The 21,507-nt window shown below is 53.7% G+C and overlaps 1 protein-coding gene across 4 annotated transcripts; it reads right to left on the bottom strand.

The window, feature by feature from the left end:
* Nucleotides 1-1,578: 1,578 nt before the first annotated feature.
* MTCH1 (mitochondrial carrier 1) lies at nt 1,579-19,872 on the bottom strand. Of its 4 annotated transcripts, none has more exons than XM_059938790.1 (12): nt 19,523-19,872; nt 15,319-15,403; nt 12,062-12,168; nt 11,576-11,653; nt 11,151-11,208; nt 10,773-10,824; nt 9,207-9,266; nt 6,528-6,672; nt 4,412-4,459; nt 4,174-4,253; nt 3,820-3,895; nt 1,579-2,404 (listed from the first exon to the last, which is right to left on the bottom strand). In XM_059938790.1, exons 1-12 carry the CDS (start codon nt 19,841-19,843, stop codon nt 2,333-2,335), a joined length of 1,182 nt encoding a protein of 393 aa, XP_059794773.1. In that variant the 5' UTR covers nt 19,844-19,872; the 3' UTR covers nt 1,579-2,332. The 4 variants fall into 4 exon arrangements, with proteins under 4 accessions (XP_059794773.1, XP_059794775.1, XP_059794776.1 ...); XM_059938792.1 differs by having other exon boundaries at nt 6,579-6,672; XM_059938793.1 differs by having other exon boundaries at nt 4,174-4,241; nt 6,579-6,672.
* Between the last annotated feature and the right edge of the window lie 1,635 nt (nt 19,873-21,507).

The raw sequence follows: 21,507 nt of genomic DNA, 5'->3' as shown, positions 1-21,507 counted from the left end.
TGTCACTCTAGTTTCCAGGACTGAGAGGAAACATGCCAGGTGCTAGGGGGGGTTGGGGGAGGGGAGCAGGTGAGGCTTCAGCCCTCAAAGAATGGAAGGTTCAGGAGACAAAGGGAGCATTTACCATACACAACACACGCACCTTAATACTGAACTGAAAATGGTTAGGAATAAAAACCTGTACTTTGCTCAACTAAAAACCGAGACAGAGCATCAAAGGTGATTTTCTTGCTGTTTCTGGGTGGAAGATAACCTGGGAAATGTAGTCAAGACCCTGAAATTCAGAAATCCCAGGGTATTACCTGGGAATGGCACTGCCTCTCCTCAAAGTGACTCGACAGGCCCACCCAGGCTGGCTCTTTACCTTGGTGGCTTCTCCAGACACCTAGGAGGAGGTGGCTGTCAGAGAGAGGGGCTCTTCAGGACCGGCTCAGCTCAGACTCCTGAATCTGGGGGACCACAGGAAGGAACTGCTGCAAAAACAGGACTTGAGGGTGGAGCAATGGGAAGAAAGTTACCCCAGGGCAGTGGTCAGTGCCATGGGAAACCACACTGGGCTAGAGAAAGGTCATGTGCCATGTGGCAGACATGCCTCTAAAGGGCCTTCCTCCTCTACAGAATTGGTGCCAGCGAGGCCTGGCCTGCTCACCTTGCCATGTGCTTTCCCTCCCTGCCACTTCAGCTGTCTGAAGTGAGTGTGAGATCTTAGTAACCCCCACCAATGTACATTTACAGGATACCTGCACAGGCATGCTCCTGTGTTCCTGGGGAGCAAGGATACGTAAGGAAAACTGGGGCAACTGTTACTAGGCCAATGGGGAAAACCAGTTCTGCAAAAGCATCCCAGGGCCTTCCCTGGGCATGACCCAGCCCATACCTGTGAGGAAGTATGACCAAAGTCCCAAACCCCAGCTCTCCGAAGCCATCTCCCCTTGAGCAAGGGCAGAGAAACGTTTGGGGAACCAAGCTGGCCCTCAACTGGTATTAAAACCTCATCAGCTGGAAGCCCACGGTCTCTAGGGGCCAGCATGTTCCATTTGTAAGTTCTGCTTGTTCATAGGCAAAAGCAAATGTTGGGCAGAAGCAAATGAAGGGAGCTTTGCCTTTTCCAGAGAAGGTCAAGCTCAGTGGTTCAGCTGGGCCTGTGTCCACTCCTTCTGCTGTAACCATGGGACTGCTACACCAACCGACTTGGTAGAACCCGACAAAGTCATCTGCAAACAGTCTGAGAGGACAGCTGGGGGTTTGGGTGGAACATTTTCTGAAGCTGGGAGGACCTTTAGAGCTCCTGTCTCCCTGGGAAGAGGCCTAGGCACTAGCTGTTGCTCTGTGAACTGGAGTCTCGGCTTGTCTAATTCAGAAAACCACCCAATGACCCGAGCCTTCGCCCTGCCTCCCTCAACACCCCCCGGCCTGCCGCCCGGCTGATCTACACCAAGCCCGGGCACCTCTCATGCCCAGGCCAGGCTGCCCCCAGTCCTGTCACTTTACACACAACCCTTCTCACACAACCACAAAGGACTGAGAAAGACCCTGCAGACAGTTAAGCTCATAAAAATAAGGGACTCCCCACAAAGCTCCAAATCACCACCAATGCATTTATTTGAGGGAGAAAGGGTCAAATCTTATTAGGAACTTTAAACTGGATAGGAATAGACACTGATCTGCCTAACATCTGGATGTTCACAAGTGCACAGGTAACCATATCCTGCACGTAAGGCATCACCATTAAACCAATGAACATTTGACGAGAATGACACGTTTTGAGCAGTCACATGATTTCCCTTTCAGAAGGTGCTGCCTTATCAGAAAAGTAGTGTTGAGAAAAACGAAGACAGCCTCCTAGCAAAGGCCTGGACATGATGGTGGCCTCGTGAAAGGGGATCACACCTTATTTACAAAGAAAGAGAGTGAAACTCCCAGCTGAGCTGCAGGATGAGAGCTGGGGCTGACTCGAGGGGTGTGAATGGGGGTTGGGACCTGACTTCATGAGCCTTTGCCCATCCAACGTGGGCCTCCACAAGCCATTCTTCGGCCCCCTGCACAAGGCAGACTCAGGAAATCTGCAAAGTAAGGGGATTCTGCCCCAATTCCCCAGCCCCACCCCACCTTCCCCAGGTCTAACAGTGACCAATCCACTGGACGCAGCCTCACCCCCACCCAACCCCTACTTCTGGACAGACACATGGCATATATGGAAACCGAAGCCCAGCTGTGCTGGAGCACATCTAGGTGTTGCTGGGTTGGTTGTCTTACAGGTGCCCCGAGATGATCAGGCCTCACCCACGGTGGCCAGGCTGAGACAGCGTGTTTTTTTTTTAGGTGATTCAGGTTACTCCAGGGCAAAGCACGATCCTGATGACACTCGGCGGAAAAGCAGGCTGGAGCCTCGAAAGAGCTGGCCCTGGATTGGAAGGAGCAGTAGGGTCAGTGAAAGGGAGGCCATGCTTCTCATCCCACCCCAGAGCCAGGCCAGCGAAAGGCAAAGAAGGGTCCAGTAGCTCAGAGGCCCCAGAATCGGAGATAGAAGGCCTAGGTTTGCATTCCTGAGGGCAAGGTCAGAATCTGCTCTGTGCTGAAGCACAAGGGAGCAGTTTATTTCATGCCACAGGGTGTCCAGTATTTTTTTCTTTTTTCTTTTTTTATTTTGGGCTGTGTTGGGTCTTCATTGCCGCGCGCAGGCTTTCTCTAGTTGTGGAGAGCGGGGGCTACTCTTCGTTGCGGTGCGCGGGCTTGTCATTGCGGTGGCTTCTCTTGTTGTGGAGCACGGGCTCTAGGCAGGCAGGCTTCAGTAGTTGTGGCGCACGGGCTCAGTAGCTGTGGCTCGCGGGCTTAGTTGCTCCGCGGCATGTGGGATCTTCCTGGACCAGGGCTCGAACCCGTGTCCCCTGCATTGGCAGGCGGATTCTCAACCACTGCACCACCAGGGAAGTCCGGGGTGTCCAGTATTGACCAGGCTACTGGGTAGGAAACCCCCAATGGAGACCCACTGCCCTCTGGCTTCAGAGCCCAAGTGGACTGGGGCTCCTCCAATACTAGAGGACGTGATGGATGTAGGGCCAACTGGATTCGCTGGAAGGCCTGCGTCTGTCTCTGGCCTCCCTGCTTTCCTCCCATCAGTCCTTTTCTCAACCTTGAGGCCAGTCAGTGTGCTAGCTCCTCCTGCCCAAGCCACTGCCCCATTTTACTCTGAAGCCAACCAAGGCCAGGAAAAGGCAGGGATCTGTCCTAGGCCAGCCACCTGGTTCCTTGACCCAGAGCTCCAGCCAGCAGGAGGGTGCTTGGGCATAGAACACAAGACTTCAAGACTGGCACCCTCGCCAAGCTCACCACATGGCCCAGCTCCCCCCTCAGGCTCTCCTGGGCACCTGGGGCATCCTGCACGGGTGGAGGGAGGGGCCGGCCTCCAACATGCCAGGTGTGTTTCCATCCCAGGTTACTTGAGGTATAAGAAGTTCTTGGGCTTCACCACCTACCCTGTGGGCTTCCTCATACTTGTTCTAAGAGTATTTGAGAGTTGAAGAAAAGAAGACCTTGTCTGATGTCTAATTCTTAAGCAAATTCAGACCTGACCACCTCAAACCCCTTCTACAGGTTACAGAAAACAACCGAATGAACTTTTTGGCCAATCCAATAAAATAAAGTGAACATTTAATTTAAATGCCTCAAACCAAAAGTCTACATTCTCTTTATCCTCCTTACAACATCGGATTCCATGACAACCCCTTAACTTTCCATGTAATGAAGAGTCCACAAAACCTTTCCATCCGACTGATGTGGTGGCTAAGTGAGAAAAACCTCCCTGGAGAGCAGGCTTACCTGCACACTCAGGTACTTCCAGCAGTGGATCCAGGATTTGAACACTGGGGAATAAGGGGGTAGCCCGGCCTGCAGCCTGCGGGGAAGGAGAGCATGTTAGATCCAGAGAACAGCGGGAGACAGATCAGCTAAGGAAAAGGAGCCCTCATGAAGGAATGGCCTGGGGCTGCCACCACCCCCATACCAAACCACAGATTCCTCCCAAAGGGGTGCGATGAATCCCAGAGGAAGCCAGGGGGCCTGGTGGGCCGAGCCCACACATAGAGCAGGTGGGAGGGGGCAGGACACTAGACGGACTCGGCCAGGTCCCCCCAACAGCCTTGGCAGGGTGCCTGCAGAGGGGCACACACCTACCCACAGTTGTTCACGGCCATGAGATCACCGACCAGCAGGAAGGGGTAGGTCAGCATGCTCACTGCAATCTGCAGGGAGACCTGAGGGTCAGTGAGCCCACCTACCACAAGCCCCTGGCCCAGGCTCCAGGAGCAGGCACACCCTAGACCGAGGCCTGCGTCCAGCCATCTCCAGAGCTGGCCTCCGAAGCCCCGCCCAGGCCCCCAGCTCAGTGGGAAGAGCAGCTGGCCAGACTTACCCCCATCACAAATTTAGTGTAGCTCCGGATGGCCAGGGCCTGGCTGAACTGAAAAGACAAAAAGGGAGACTGGTTTGCCCCAGGTACCTCGAGATGCAGACTTCAAACATGTAGGCCCCGGCCCCATCGGCGCTGCCTGGTCTGCACCCCCTTCACCTCGCCCTCCGCACTGGCCTCACACCCCCTCTGCACTCAGCTCCTCACACGCCCACCCGCTGCGCTCCCTTTCAGGGCCTGCCAGCGGCTTCTGTGGCCTGGTGGTCAGAGCCAAGAGAAGATCTGGGAGGCAGAAGTGGGATATCCGGACTGGAGGGCCTTCTGTGACCCAGTCAGGGATGGTGAGCGGCAGACGAGGTAGGTGGGATCACGGGCTGTGGCCTGCGTAACCTCCTCTGAGCTGTAAGCTGCGAGGGCTGGGCCTTTGTTTGCCTTGATCAGTGCCTGCCCAGGGCTCAGCGCACAGTAAGTGCTTACTGAATGGAAAGTCAGGCACCCATCTGAACTGCACACAGGATCCTGGGTCCTGTAGCAAAAGGTGAAGGGCAACCCCGGGCTTACTGCCACCCTACCTCACCAAACTCTCGCCCCCTTCAGGCCCCAACCCCTGAATTCAACTTTGCCCATGAAACAGCCCCGAACTACAAAGGGTGACTACCTACCCCTCAGCTTCCTGTGACATGGCCATCCCACCGGCTGGATGCCCTGCAACCCCGGGCGGAGACTGGCTCAGCCCTCTGCCTGAGTGGCCGCCTCACCTTAGAGCCTTTAAGCCACACACAGAAAAGCACGTGAAAAATACTTTCAGTGCAGTGTCGACTGCTGTTCTCAGTGAGGTAAGTGCAGCAGCCCCTGGTCAAACACCTGCCCACTTGGACTGGAGGAACCAATCAGCTGTGGGACACCCCTCCCCCTCAAGGCACCCCAGCTGTCCCAGGCTTGTTCTGTATGTGACGCCAGCAGTTGACCAACCCATAAGGCCCCTGAGAAAGGGGCATTGTTGTGCTACTGTAATTGCAGGTGGGAGCTGCTCTCTATGGAGCAACTGGAATCTGCTCACATTAAAAGGCCAATAAGACTCACCTACCCAATTCAAATGGCCAGTTTCCCTCTGCCCCAGCTGCGAGCTCTCAGAGGCACCCCTCACCACAGACTGTGTCCCAGACCACCCCCACCCCGGAACTGCCATTCTGGGGCCCAGACACAGACACACGGAGACTATGAACCCCGCCCACCCCAACAAGGTGATTCTGGCAGACAGGTCCCCAGTCCCTCACCCAGCCTCCGAGGGTGGCCGATTCCCACTGTTAGAATGTCTGGCTCCCAGGAACCCCTGCCTATCACTGCTCCCCAACTCTTATCTTGGGTCAGGCAGAATCAGCTGACCTATCAGATCCCTAGAAACCTTTCCTCAACAAGTGCCTTTCAGAAGGACCAAGGCCTCCCCGTGCCTGACCCAATCTGCTGAGGTCTGTGCATACCAGGCTGCGTAGAGCACTGCTAACAAGAGTCGGGTGCACCCGCATGGTACACTTCCTAGCTGACTGAAGCACCCTCAGCCTGGCCCAGGGAAAGACCTAGTCCCAGCCCTGTCAATTCGCAGGCAAGGGCCCCAGGAGAGCCCTTCAATCTCTGGGTCTCATCTGTCTGTAAAACAGGATGTTATACCTGCTCTGCTCCTTTCACAACTGAGGTCCTGTCAGGATCAAATGTCATAATGTTCACTAAAGGGCTCGAAAAAGCCTAAAACACCGAGCGGAAGTTCAAGGGTTATTATTAGCTGGTCTACCTCCTGATTTACCACGGATCCCTAGTTTGGTTTGGGTCATTGCCTCAAACTAGCCGTGGATAAGCTAGGGTCTGTGTGACCTAAAGCTGCCCAGGGACGGGCATTCCATAAACCCCTCTACGTCTTGATAGTGACCTCCTCTCTCGAGGCCGTTCTCCTCGGAGGCAAAGCTGACCCAGGGACAACCAGAGTCTTCTCCTCAGACCCCTCCCCAGAGGCCCTCTCCAGCCCTAGGGGCCAGTACTCAGAATCCCAGAGACCTCAAGTCTGCCCCTGACCCTGGGCATCAGCCGTACATTGAAAGATGGACAAGTCCTTGTTCCAACCAACCTGGGAACCTGGATTCTGGTCGTTCCCCAGCCCCCCTGGGGTGTCACTCACGCTGTCATCCACCAGGTAGGCATTGATGAAGTGGGCCAGCAGGTTACAGCCCCACAAGAAAACCACATCTCCCAGGAGGTGAGGGATTAAGCCGCTAAAAAACAAGGTGAGCAAAGGTGAGCAGGGGAGGGAAGAGAACAATTCCTGGGGGCTCCACACCCAGGAAGCAGGCAAGGATGTTCCAAGCTCAAAACTTCAGCATGTCCACCAGCACCACCTCGGGAAGGAAGCCCGCAGGGGCCACATGGGCCAGCAGCTATCCACAGCATGAAAGCAGTGTTCCTTTCTCCACGGGGAGTGAGGGGTGTTATGTGTGTTATATGCTACATCTGACAGCACAAGTTAAGCTTAAGCTCTGAACACTCACAAGCGGCGTTCAAACCACAGAAGCTGGGCCTTAAGACGTGAATGTTGCAAAATCCGGGATTTTCCAATGCAGATTATGAAAGAGTACCTACACGTTAGCAGTCTTCTCCTGGCCTTTTTACCCAATCCACTCTCACAAAGCACTTTGCTCACTGCACCTGTATTCACCCCTGGAATGTTCCACTAAAAACATTCCATACAAGCTTTTACAAGGAGGGCTGACTTTTAAAGTGATGGCCTTTAGAATGCGCATCTCTACACACTAATGTGAAGTTTCCCTAAGATACAGTGCTGAGGGAAAAAGCCAGATTGAGACCAGTGGGTCCTGTGTGATACTTGTGGGTTCTGGGGTTTTTTTTCTTTTTCTTTTTGGCTGCGTTGGGTCTTTGTTGCTTTGTGCGAGCTTTTCTCTAGTTGCAGCGAGCGGGGGCTACTCCTCGTTGCAGTGCGTGGGCTTCTCGTTGAGGTGGCTTCTCTTGTTGCGGAGCGCAGGCTCTAGGCGCGTGGGCTTCAGTAGTTGTGGTGCACAGGCTTAGTTGCTCTGCAGCATGTGGGATCTTCCTGGAGCAGGGCTCGAACCTGTGTCCCCTGCATTGGCAGGCGGATTCTTAACCACTGCGCCACCAGGGAAGCCCCTGTGGGTTTTTTTTTTAATGTGTTTATTTGCTTGTTTAGATATAGAAGGACATGGAAAGAGCTCCAGGAGAATGGCTGCCTCTTGGAGAGAGGACACAGAATTATGATTTTTGAATTTTCAAAAATCTTATTTCAAAATATTTGAAAGTTCAAAATACCTGTAATACATCTACGATATGAGAGATGTGAATAAAGTGAACCTTCATGAATGCAATTTCCAATCCTGTGGCTTCCACCTGTGCTCAGACTGACTTTTCACAGGTACACTCAGTGCTTTCTGAGTACGTACACCACCTGTTCTACAAACACATGAAGAAAAAAAAGAACCCAATGGGTAAGATATCTGTTGTGTGGGAATCCTACTCACACACCAGAAAAGAATGTATACAGTGAGTGTGAAAAACACCAGAGGTGGTGATATGTAGTGTTTTAGGGTCCAAAGCACCAGTCACACAAGCAAATATTTATTCACACACATATATATGCACACCCATACATACGTGTACATATACAGAGATATGAATATACATATGAATATGTGCGTATATAAATCAAGGTTTATCAACCTTGACACTATTGACCTTTAGGGCTGGATGATTCTTTGTCATGGGGGCTGACCTCTGCACTGAAGGATGTTTAGCAGCATCCCTGGTCTCCACCCACTAGATCCCAGCTGTGACCATCAAATGATGTCTCCAGACATTACAGATGTCCCCTGGGGCAAAATCACCTCCTAGTGAGAACCACATACATGTACACACACACACACGCCTACACATAGAACAGCTGGCCGATGATGAAACCACGAGATGAGTTAACAGAGAGCCCCATGTCTAGTGTACTGTGCACTTAACAGCATGTATGTCTCTGCCTAGACCTTAAAAAAGCAAAACAAAAAATATTTGTCAGGCCTGGATTTTGGGTTCTGTTTGTAGTTTACAGTCTTTTCGGTGTGAGCTTTCTTTACAGGTGGAGTAAGATGGGTGTGAGACACCAAGGAGGGCAGGGGGTCCGGGGCCCTCAGGAGATTGTGTGCCCTGAAGACATCTGCTCTGCAGAAACACAGGCCCAGCACGGCCAGGTCTTGACTTTTTAAGAGAAGCCAGAAATAGGGATTGTTATGTGAAACATCCTAAATGTTGAATATGAAGAACTAATTTCTCAGAAGTGCTATGTCAAACAGGATCCATCAGCTGGAGTCAGCCTGTGAGCTGCCAGGGCTTGACCTTCAGCCCAAGTCACAGATTTTCAGTGACTTTTCAGCAGTGTAACCAAGGACGATGGAAGACCTGAAGACCAGCCTCATGCGCACCCCCAGCCCTGGAGCACATGGACGGGGACAGTGGGGTCGGGGGTGTGGTTTTGGCCACCCCCACCCCCAGCGTGCTGGACAAACAGTACCATTTCTGTGTAAGCCGCGATGTGGACGGGGCTGGGCAGCTTTGTTCCCGATGATCCGTAGCTCGCATAGGCCATGGAGCTCTACGGGCCAAGGTGCAGCTGCTCAGGCAGGGACAGAGCCCTGTGGTTAGTCTGAGGCCAATAGCTGTGGCCTGAGGGTTGAGAATGCGCCTGTTAGTAGAGCCATGCTCCGTGGCCAGTTATGGGGTGTATAAACTCACGTACACAAAGAATCCCAGCAGCCCCTCTTCTTTGAAAATCTTCCCAATGGAGCTCAACACGCCGCTGTGGAGAACACAGGGATACAACGTCACCCGGGCACCTTGGAGAAGCCCGTGCCCTGGTGTGGAGCAGAGCCTGCCACCCTTGCTCAGAGCCATCCAGTCCTGGCCGGGATGGGGAGGGGGCATTCTGTCACCAGGCAGAACCCAAGTGGAGATGACTACAGCTCTTGTTTGGGAGTGAGAGGGCGTCTACACAGTTTATGGAGACTGGGGAAACCCAACCACCCACAGGGGCAGAACTCCAGTTCTCTACTGCTTTTTTCTATGGATCTGGAATGTAGGAATGAACCTTCTAGCCTGGGCTGCTGCAGAGGCGACGGGACCTTCTCCTGCCTGGCCCTAGTGCTTACTTCTGGCTGAACAACCTTCTGGCAAAGAAGCCTGCATGTCCCACAGAGAGAGGAGGAGAGGTGCCGAGTGGAGAGAAGCACCTTCCCAGAGGGCAGAGAAGGAATACAGGGCCCTGCAGCGGAAGGCCCTGCAATCAGACTGCACAGACGCAGCTTAGGAAAAGGCACCTGGCCCTCCGCAGCAGGGAACTCGGGGATGCGCACCCTGCCCACTGCGGCCTGTTAGAGATCACGGGACAGGCTGGGATGCCTTAGGTGTGAAATGCAAAGGAGGCTCAAGTGCAACCTCTGTGACCTGTGACAATGCCAAGTGACCTGTTCTGCATAGAGGCTCTGCGAAGCCGAGAGGGCCAGGGTGGCCTAGGAGAAAGACGGTGGGAGCCAGAGCCCTGCCAGGCCCCACTACCCTTCTTCTCAGGACAGTGGCTCAGCCCACTGGGTTCTAAGCCCACTGGGGGAATGGGCCAATTTCCCATTAGTGAACTCAAAATGAGGCACCATGGCAGCCAAGCTTCCTGGGGCGGTGGCCCCAAGGACAGCAGCAGCAAACAACTGAACCCAGGAAATGAGAATCTGAGGAAGGATAACAGATGCATGTACTCCTGCCACAAGCCTCCAGGACCCACCTCTTGTCCTGCACTGAGCCTCAGAGGGGTAGGGAGGGCACAAGTGCCACAGGGAAGGACTGTGTCAACACACCTATGCCCCTACAGACCCAGCTCAGTGCCAGGCATGGCAGGTGCTGGGTAAATATTTGGTAAACAATGGAAGGGCCAAGCCCCAAGGCCATGGGGTGGACGGCCGCTTAGGAGAGGATGAAACGAACTCTAAGCTGGCTTCTGTGACAGCTGGAAAAAGGGCTAGGGCATAACCTAGGGGGTCTAGGAGGGAACCCCACCAGGACTCCTAATCCAACTGGACTCCAATCCCACTCACCCCTCTGTAGGGCATCTAGGCTCATCCAGGGCTGCCCCAGACAAGAGAGGGAGAAAATACCCCTGGACCCAGACTATGGAAGCCACTACCCCATTCCTCTGAAGCTGGCACATAAAAAATAGGGCAGAAACGGGGCAGCAGCTGACCCCAGTATGGCCTGTCCTGGCAGACTCTGAATAGTGACAGGGCCACTCCTGCCAACCCTGAGAAGAATTACCCACCTGTACTTGGCCTCCCGTCCCACAAACTGGACCATGCAGCGCATTGAGATGACTGAGGAAAGAGAAAACACACACAGGTGACATGGTGGCCAAAGCCCAAGACTCCCCAGCTGTGGGTGGGGTGCCCGGCACAGTGGCCATTGCACAACACGGCCCGTGTCAGAGCGTGGGAGGGGAGGAGGGCCCCTGGGATTCCCCATCACACCCCATGACCACGGCATCCCATTTCTTCTGCCTGGGAAGAGCCCCAGCTCCCTCTGGACTGAACTCCCGGCCAATTCCAGTGATACTACTTCCCAGTAATTCTACTGCTGCCCGTCTACAGCCCATGAGGGGTCACCCCACGGCTGAGATGCAGTCTCCAATGGGGCGGCTCACCATGCAGGGGGTGGGCCAGCATGCGGGACACGCACTGCATCATCATCTCATAGGAGGTCTGCAAGAGAGCAGAGGGCGGGGACTTGGTCTGGCCTGTCTCTGGAACTGGTGCTCACGGGGAGCTACAAGCATTTACAGGGGAAAAACTGGGATCCTGCAGCACCCATGTGGGGTCGGTCTACCTCAGATGGCCCCCCTTGTCACCCATGCAAAATTCCCTCTACCCAGGACTGCTGCCAGTTCCCAGGCCAGGTCCCATGGCGGCTGAGAGGCTTTCTGTGATTCCCTGCAGTGGCCCTGCTGGGGCTCCTTCCACATCCCACCCCACTGTGCACACAGCAGGCCCCAACTGTGACTCTTCAATGACCTGCCCAACTGGACAGTGAGAGATAATCAGGCTCCCCTCTCTAATTCCAGGTACCCACCTCCTTCACCACTTTCTTCAGAGAAGTCTTCATGTCATCTTTGTTGGCAACCTGTTCAATCTCATCTGGAGGGAAAACCTGAGATGCAAACAACAAAGGTGGATCAAAAGCAAAATACAGGTGCGCCTCTTCGATGTAACTTTGAAGGGATGGAGAGGGCAGGAAACGGCTCCTACTATTTTCTTGGCCATGTCCGTTAGCTGGGTCCGCCTCGGGTAACCCCCTGGGGCTGGAGCTAGCGGGGAGAAAGTCCCCGCCTAGTGTCACATTTGTAAGAAAGCAGACAGATGGTGAGGCAGGGACCTTTCCAATTGAGGAGACTTGGCGTTGGACCACCAGGGCTTGGAGTCTGCCTTTGGTGCTGGGGTGGAGCCCTGACCAGTCTGGGAACCGAGAAGCAGGACCAGTGCACATGGCTGCCTCCACGGGTGGCAGGGGGCTCAGGGGAACCTCGGGCAACCGGTCCTGGCTTCGCCCCGGGCTCACCTTCTTCATGCTGCCCCGGGTCACGGTGGAGAGGGCGTTGGACATCAGCCGGGGGCTCAGGCCTCGGAACAGCCCTATCTTCCCATCCACTTGCACAATGTACTTGGCTACAAGAAAGCAGAGGTGGCAGCGTCACGTCCAGCCCAGACGCACCCACTCCTGGGTCACATTCACACCCAGACCAGACGCAGCTTGTCCTTCTTCAGTACCTGCTGACTTCAGTCACAGAAGGGAGCACTGTCCAGGACCCCGGAAGCAATCGGGCCCCACTCCCAAACATCTTCTCTAGCCCATTTCTTTTTGTAAAACCTTCAAAACATATTTTTCTGATGAACAAGTTCATATGTTTTTCTTTTTGTAGTTTGGAAAATCTACTTGGCAAACTTAGCTACAGTTTTTCAACTCAGCAACTTAAGTGCTGCAACCTAGGAACCAATTCTGTTGCTTATAAAAAATGTTTTTTTCTGGGAAAAGAAAAAATGGAAAAAGGCAACCGCAAGCGGTGATGAAGTTTGCAACCTAAGGTAGGGAAAAAGGAAAAGGAAGGGCTCCCAGGGGAAAGGCTCAAGAGTGTCCTTTGAGCATGCCACGGAGAGGGCCATTCCCACCTCGTCACTGTGCTGCATCCAGGATCCCACCGGGCACCTACTGGCATTTATTAATTACAGGAGGGAAAGCCAGTGGAGAAGTAACTAAAACAGAGGCACCAATGAACTATTCTATAGAAAAAAACTTAAGTGGTCAGGGAAGCTGGACCCTGACCCTGTTTGAGTCAGTGTTTTTTTGTTTGGGTCTCTAAAAGGATACTTTCTTAATGTTTTGCTGTTTTATTCAATATCAACTTTTAAATGACGTTCAAAAAGGAGACGTATTTTTATAAACCTGCATACCTGGAAGCTGGCAGAACATTCCCTCAGACAATGTGCTCCCCTCGAGCCAAGACTTTAGCTCTCCAGCACCGCACAGTGGCGGGAACCAGCAAGGGAGGGTGCCGTTCTCTCCTCTGCCACATGTCTGCCAACAGCAATTCCATGTGGCAGCTGTATGGGCTTCCCCTGGTCCCGAGAACACCTGGTACCTGCATGTTTGGCTTCCTGAGACTGGGGTGGTGCTGGAAAGAGAGGAGTAGGCGGAGAGAGGACACTGGGCGACGTGGCCAGGATGCCCTGCTTCACGGAGTGAACAGGCAGAAGGAAGGTTTATTCTGGGGGAGGGGAGAGCCAGTCAGCAGAAGGGAGAGCTGGCGGGATAAAGCCCGAGTGTGGTCTCCAGCAGGACACTTAACCTCTTTCCATCCAATTTCCTAGCCAGAAAAAAAGGGAGTAAGGACCCCTACTTCTCCCCATCTCAGAGCTGAATTACGAACAAGTGAGAGCAGACAAAGGTATGCAGAAACGTCTACAGAGGCCTTTGTGGGCCCAAAGGGCCCCCTGGCTGGCAAGGGGCTCCATCATTCCATGGTTTCTCTGCAGCCCCTGAAAACTCTCCAGGAAGTTCTTTCCGGGAGAACACCAAAGAATGTCATGGCAGCTGTGGCGCTTTTCATAGCTGACGGGGAGTAGTAGACCCCGTCCAGACAGTCGTTAGACAGTCAGACAGCTGAGCCCCCTCCCCAACACCAGGAATCTGCTTACACCATCTGCACTGAAACAACATTTATATAAATGGCGGGGGGCGGGGGGAGCACCTCAGAACTCTGCTCATCTTTGCAAGAGGCAGTAAGATGATTGTCAAGACCCCTCTGCCCTGAGTCCTTTCGGGAATGACTGTGTGACATGAACAGAGATGATCTGGGTTCCAACCTCTCTATGGCTAGAGCCTGCATAGTGGTGTATGGAGGAATCACACGTAGGGGCTGGCAGCCCGCCACCCTGGCCTCCCGCAAATCCAGCGTCGCTCTGTATACCGGCTTCATTGCACTACAGTGGGGGGTGCCTCCCTGATTCTGTGACGTCCTCCTCCCCCACTGACAACTTTTAAGAGAAACAAGTATGAACAGATTTCCCCGCAAAATGACATGTTCCACCTGGCTCTATACTGTACTCAACAATGAGGTGGCAAAACTGGAAGAGAAACATGACATCAGATTCTGCCAGCAGGGTGTGAAGTGAAAATAAGGTGACAGGAGGCGAGGCCCCAAGTTATTTGGCAGAAAGAAAGATTTTCAGAGAACATTCTAGACTGACTGAACAGGTAAGATGGGCAGAGGTGGAGGAAGCATGAGAGGGTCGGCCTGGCTGTGAACACAGAGAGCAAAGGCACATTTAAAGAAGTCTGGGGAGTTCCCTGGTGGCCAGTGGTTAGGATTCCAGGCTTTCACTGGCGTGACCCGGGTTCAATCCCTGGTCAGGGAACTGAGATCCTGCAAGCCGTGTGGTGTGACCAAAAAAATAAAAAATTAAAAAAAAAAAAGAAGTCTGGGAAGGGTGGGGACTGGGAGAGGGACAGGGATGGTGGGTTTGAAACGGCCTTGGCCAGCTGGGGGTCAGGGGATGAGCAGCACAGGCAGCCGGTGGGCTTTGCTGGCATCAAGGAAGCTCCACCGTGGTGGGCTTCCTGATGGAGAGACCCTCTGGCAGGCAAGGCTGCAGGGGGCGGAGGGGGTGGGTGCTTGTATGGAGGGCCTGGGCATGAAGAAGCTGATAAGGAGTATGGGGCCAGAGCAGTTAGCAGCCTTCCTGAGCTCAAGCAGCTCACGAGGGCACACCAGGGGTGAAGCCGAGACCCACCATGTACTGTTCTACACCCAGGGGATGGAGATGCCTGAGTGAGTAGGCACCACTGCCTGAGGAATGCAGCGGAACGGGACAAAAGAAAAGAACCCAGGAGGCCCCAATGGGCCTCCTGCTGGAGGAGCAGGAAAGCAAAAGAACTGCTAAAAGGGCAGCCAGACTGCTCAGAAGGCCAAAAAAAAAAGGAAAACCACCCCCTACCCCCGCTTCCAGGCACAGCCTGGGGTGGCCGGGATGACAGGGACCACCGTCCTGGACTGCCCTCTCTCAGGTACCTGTCTGCCTATCCTGCTGCCTGGGCTGACAGCTGGCAGCTCACACAGAGGAGCCGGACGAAAGCTGTGTTGGTCACCTGCTGCCATCCTGACACCCTGCTGCCTCTGACCGCTCTTCCATGCCAGCTCTGACTCTGGGTGCCCCATGCTGCCCGGCGTGCTCCCCAGGGCCACCTGGGCCTGTTCCGTGTTTGACGCTTCTTTTTTGTCTCTCTCGGTGTGAGCTTTCCTGCCTGGGAAGCACACTCACCGTAGGTGAAGAAGCTCGGCAGGTAGAGGACTTTCCTCCCCAGCACATTGGTCCCAATGGTGGGGGGCATCGGCTCATGACCTACCTTCAGAATCAACAAATACAAAGGGAAAGTCAGATTCTACTGTTGATTCAGTCTCACTACTTCTCACCTTTCCCAGGCCTCTAACTCTTCTCCCACAAAGTCTAATGCTATTTCTGTTGATGTTTTCCCCATCAAAACATACCCAAAATTTCATCAGTGTCTATAACTGTCAACATCGTGTAATCTCCCAACACACAGAAATGTCCAGTCCCAGATACCACCCTTACCACAATCCAAGTCACCCCATCCCTCAACATTCTTACCTTCCAATTCCAGATATTTCCAGTGCAGAAACCCCCATGTTTATGTACTTCAAACCCCATACTCATCTCAGAAAAAAATCTCAGTTAATTCTCATCACCAGGTTAAAACATCAGTCCAGTCTCAATCCCAAATGTGGCAACACCAAAACACATCACACCCAAATCTCAGCCCCAAACTTCAGATAGCTCATTCACCCCACACTCAAATTTCTTACTGTACCCACTGCAGATGTCGACAAATCTGTCCCTCTCACTCCCAGCCACCTCAAATCCCAGATGCTCCTCAAACAATTCCTCAGCTGTGATCTAATCTTGATCACCCCATATCCCTGTGACAGAATGACCCTGTCATTTCTGCAGGGTTATCATAATTCTTGCTGTATAGATGCTGGTTATAATTAAGGTATGTGTTAAACTCATGGGTGGGTGAAGGACCAAGCCACCCAAACCTCTGTGAGGAGGAGAGGCTTCTCCTGAGGGGTGAGGCCATTTGTTATGCTGCCGATTAATGAGAAGATTCTCTGCTGCCAACACAAGGGGCAAGGTGTCTAGGAGACCAGCGCCTTAGTGGGGTGTGAGAAGGCCCTTCCCTGGTGAGGGACCAGGGCTGTAGCCCTGTCCCTCAGAGCAGGCCAGACAAATCCATGGACCAGAGGAGCTCCTCTTGGATGTGGAAGAGGGTAGAAACAGCAGGGTTGGGAAGCTCTGCCTTAAATACAACTAGGTATGCTTCCAGCGTTTTCGGGGCTCAATTTCCTTTCTTCCTCACCTTAGTCAAGTGTTTTGAAGTTCAGGCTGTCCGTTATGGATGGGATTCTGAGCTACATGACAGATTACTGATCATAATTAAGAAACTCCCTCCACGATGGAGAACTTCTTAAAAGAAAAACATCTAGCCCAGGGGAGCTGAAGGAAAGGGATGGCCTCCCCTTCCAGACCTTTCCCCTTCTGGGTTAAAAGCTCGAAGGTTCTGAGGTTAGTTTTGCTTTGATTTTGTTCTCTCATACAGGCAGCATTCCATTTACACCCTCAACTCCAAGTCTGAGCCAATGTTCTTTTGCTGCCTTAACCACTCCAGTCACAACAACTGGGGAGGCCCATCGATTCCAATTTCACCCTTAAACCTGCTTGTTCCCTTCATCCTGTATCCCCATGGCTCCCAAATCTGTTGAGTCTATTTTCTTAACTTCCACCTGTGTTATCAAAGGCACGCTGACCCTATCTCACTCCTATTCCCTTCACTCTCAAGTTCTAATTATTTGTTCCCAAGTGTACTCACCCAATTTCATCCCCAAATCTGTTAACCCAGTCCTAACCACAGCCAAAGCTGTGGTTCTATACCATATACCGGCAGAGCCAGTCCCTCAAATCTCTAACACCCATGAGCCCTGATCTCAGGCACTGCATTCTTACTCACTTAATCGGGACAACCCCCAGATCTGCCAATCCAGTCCTGCCATCCAACCCCAAACTGAGATCTTCCTTTTTGCAAGATGTTATCTCTGATTCCCAAGCTATACCCATTAAGATTTCACCCTCAAGGACTTCCTGGTGGCACAGCGGTTAAGAATCCGCCTGCCAATGCAGGGGACACGGGTTCAATCCCTGGTCCAGGAAGATCCCACATGCCGTGGAGCAACCAAGCCCATGCGCCACAACTACTGAGCGTGCGCTCTACAGCCTGCGTGCCACAACTACTGAGCCCGCGCATCGCAACGAAGAGTAGCCCCTGCTCACCGCAACTAGAGAAAGCCCGCGTGCAGCGATGAAGGCCCAACACAGCCAAAAATAAATAAATTAATTTTTAAAAAAAAGACTTCACCCTCAAATATGTTACACTCAGCACAAGCTGCGTTCACATCAGGTAGACCACCTCAGTCACCCCAACTGGGCTCACCCATCCTTATCCACCCCCCATACAGTTCTTCTCACCCTCTGGACTTCCTCATTCCCCAATTCCCTATCCTCCCTCATTCCCCATTCTCTCTCATTCTTCAATTGCCTTTCCAAGTGACCCTTATTTCAATTTTCTTCTCCTGTAAACCAAACCTACCAAGGTCCAAATGATGGAGCCACTTCCAGGTTCCTTCACATGGAGCACTCCCCCCATTCCTTGTACTCCAACATCCTCCATTCCACAGACACTCCCATCAGCCACCCTGAAGTCCCAGCCCTCACCCAATCTCACTCCATCATCCTTGCTTCTCATCTCAGGTGCCACCAGTTCCAAAGCCTCAATTTCTCTCCCAAAGCTGGAATCTCTATTGCTGCAAATACAACCTGAATTTTTATAAGTAAAGCAGCCCTCACTCCCAAATCACAACCAAACGCCAGTCTCAACCTTCCCCCGTCAGCCATTTCCAAATCTCAGTCACGATTAGATTCTAGTCAGGCACCGTGATGTCCCTGAAGGAATCTCCTCATTCTTTGTCACAGTCCTTGTCACACTCCAAAATCCACTGCCTCCATTCCTCAGACCCCAGATTTCAATTACTCCTATTCTCAAGTCCCTCTCATTCCAACTGTATCTCCCATTCTCAGTCCATTATCAGGACAGTAAATCTGATACCCATTTGTCTCAACTCAAATCAAATCTCAAGTTTTGGTTAGGTCTCCATCTCAAACCCTCCCCCCCCTTAACTGAAAATTCTAGGCTAAATCTTCAGATATTAGTCCAAGCCCAAACTATCCACATCTACATTGTGTTCATCTCAGTCATGCCCACCTAATTCTGCCAAATGCACTCCCTCCACCTCAGCTCGGGCGCCCCCTTCCAGCTCCATCTCTCCCTTTCTCAAGCAGTCCAATTCATCTGTAAGGCACTGCTGGTCCCACCAAATATGCCAAGTGCCCCTGCATGCCTCGATTCCAGAGACATCCTACCTTGGCCTCATTTTCTGCCAGCCCCTACACATCCTGCCACCCTGTGTTCCAACTGGCCCTTCTGCCCAATTCCACTACGCCCATCCCCCTCACCCCATCCCCCCATACAGCTCCCAGCCCCAACCGTGAATTCAATGTTCTCCTCCAAATGCGTCATCCCTTTCCCCCTAAAAGCCTCCTGGCTCCCCTTTCCAGACAAATCGCCACTACCCCTCCCCCACTGCGTCGCCCTATCTGTTCCCCTCCCCCAAAGCACGTCATCCTGTCCCCTCCTCCCATCAAATCTGTCGTCGCCATCAAATCCAGAGCCCCCATCTCCTGTAACCCGATTCGCCTCCGCCTCTCCCACCAAATTCCGTCACCGTTAAATCCAGTGCCCCCGTCCCCTCCTCTCTGGAGTCTGATGCCCCTTTTTCTTTCCTAAATTTTTGGCCATGACCCCCAGTCCTTTGTCCCCCCCCCACCCCAAACCGCTTTAAATCCAACTCTATCAAATCCAGAGCTCTTGCTCCCCTTCACCCTAAATATGTGCTCATCTTCTGAATATTCTGCTTGGCCCCCAAACCTCCTCCCCACCCAATCGCCAAAACTTCCCACCCCTCCCCCAATTCTGTTGTTTCTTCTTTCACCCCAAAATGCTGCCACTTCCCTCCTAGTCCAAGTCCATCGCCTCCATTCTTTCGTCTCCCAAGCCTATCTCTCCGTTCCATCGCCCCCTCCCCTGCACCCCCAAATCCCTTGTTCCTTCCACCCTCTCCCAAATCTGTCGCTGACCCCTTTGCCCCCTTCTCCTGCATCCCCAAATCCCTCACCGTTTTCCTCCTCTCCCGCTCCTTCTGCGCACCAACCCGCCGTCCCCGCCCCTCTCCTCAAATCCGTCGCCATCGACTCCCCCACCCCCATCCTCCTCCAGATCCTGGCCTGTCACCTTCTTATCAGCCCCCACCTCCCTATGGCGCCCCTGGCCCCACACCTGGATGAGCAGCTTCACGTAGAGCAGCGGGTGACTGAGCGCCGTCACTCCGGCGCCCAGCGCCACGAAAAGAGCCTCGGTGGTCGGGGCGTTGTCCCCGGAGCCCAGGCCCCCGGATGCGCCGTCCATCCTGCGGGCCGAGGGTTGCGCCGCAGGCCGAGGGTGGCGCGGATGTGCGCGGTGTGCAGGCGGCGGATCGCGAGCCCGGGCCTCGACCCCCGCCGCCGCTCCGCCGCGAGCTCCAGCTCCTGCTCCGGCTCCCGCCATCCCCGCGGCACCGCCGCGAGCCCAGGGCGCCACTTCCGGGTCGGAAGCCCCCATGGCAAGGGGCGGCGAGGTCACTCCCCCGTCACGTGACGTGACGGGCGCCCTGCCCCTCGCTGGCGTCAGGGGGCGGGGCCGGGCCGCACCACTCGCGGCCGCGGGGGAGTGCAGGAGTGTAGGCGAGGCGGGCGGTAAGCGACGGATGCGGTCCCCGGGCGGGGTCGGGTCCTGGCTCAGCGCTGGGCTGTGAGCCGCGGGTCAGTGGTCGCGGGCCACCGGGCTGTGGGCTCGGAGACTGTGAAGGCGGCCGCAGGCCCGGGCGCTCCCCCGGGAGCCCCGGAGAGCGGCAGGGGCGGGGCTCGGAGGTTCTGGAAACCAGATGCCCCCAATATGGTATGAGGCGCTTCCAATCCCCCTCCCAGGCTTCGGGAGTTTTCTCCGCAGTTCTGGGCCCGCCTTTTTGCGGCCCTGTTCCCGGGCCCCGCTGCCTGCGAGGCCTCCCGCTGCAGGCCGAGTTCCTTCGCGCTCGCCAGCCTTGTCTCACCCCTTCGCCCTCCCCACCAGACCAAATCCAGTTGCACCTCGGCGGTTGTGGTCTTCCTCCTTTGCAGTTGACCCTTCGCCAACCTGCCTTAGAGCTCATGGTTAGAAAATGTGTTTTGCCCTATTTACTTAACTGGGTCTGAAGGTTTTATTTAGTCCTGCAGTGTGAGCACACGCAAGCGTTCTGCTAGGCGCCGATAGTCGTTAGGTAATAAAAATGAGTAATCGGGCTTCCCTGGTGGCGCAGTGGTTGAGAATCTGCCTGCCAATGCAGGGGACACGGGTTCGAGCCCTGGTCTGGGAAGATTCCACATGCCGCGGAGCAACTGGGCCCGTGAGCCACAACTACTGAGCCTGCGCGTCTGGAGCCTGTGCTCCGCAGCGGGAGAGGCCGCGACGGTGAGAGGCCCGCGCACCGCGATGAAGAGTGGCCCCCGCTCGCCGCAACTAGAGAAAGCCCTCGCACAGAAACGAAGACCCAACACAGCCATAAATAAATAAATAAATAAAAACATCTGATTGTCTTTAAAAAAAAAAAAAAAAAAAAATGAGTAATAACTGGCTCTTAAATCGCACTTATTTGTGCCACCTTTTGAAGTGCTTTGCAGCAAGATAACTCAAGTATGATCCTCTCGGCAGCCCTGTGAGCAAGGTGTTTATTCCAGCACGTGCCCTGTTCATGTTTGTCAGCGTGCCCATCCCCTGCAAGAACACCTAAAGCCTGCTAGTTGTGGAGGTGCTCAATAAAAGTTTCTGTTTCAACGGAAAGAAAGCGAGTATCCAAGAGTCGGCAGGGACACAGCAATGGGTGACCTGATCCCTTTGTCTGTATTTATCCTGTGTTCATTGTGAGAAAGTTCTTTAGAATAGACATCTACCTTCTGACCCCTTAGTCCGGATTTGAAGTCTGCCCTTCCTGCCTCCCTTCCTGCCTCGCCTCCTGAAAGGCCACCTCCCGGCTGGCTACTCCTGACAACAAATACTCTGTACACTTTCCACATCTAAATCCTGTCAGTCCGCCTCCCTCACTTGCTCTCTCCCCGACGCTGGCCTGTCTAACCCAGGTTTCTTCTGGTCTGAGTCACTGGAAAGCCTCCTAGCCCCTTCAGGTTACAGTGTTTGCCTCTTCAAACACAGCTTTCATCAAACCTACCTCCCACCCCCAGGAGCACTTTAAT

Source organism: Balaenoptera ricei, chromosome 11 (assembly GCF_028023285.1).
Source record: "Balaenoptera ricei isolate mBalRic1 chromosome 11, mBalRic1.hap2, whole genome shotgun sequence".
NCBI classification, from domain to species: domain Eukaryota; kingdom Metazoa; phylum Chordata; class Mammalia; order Artiodactyla; family Balaenopteridae; genus Balaenoptera; species Balaenoptera ricei.
This window is presented reverse-complemented; position numbering and strand designations above follow the sequence as displayed.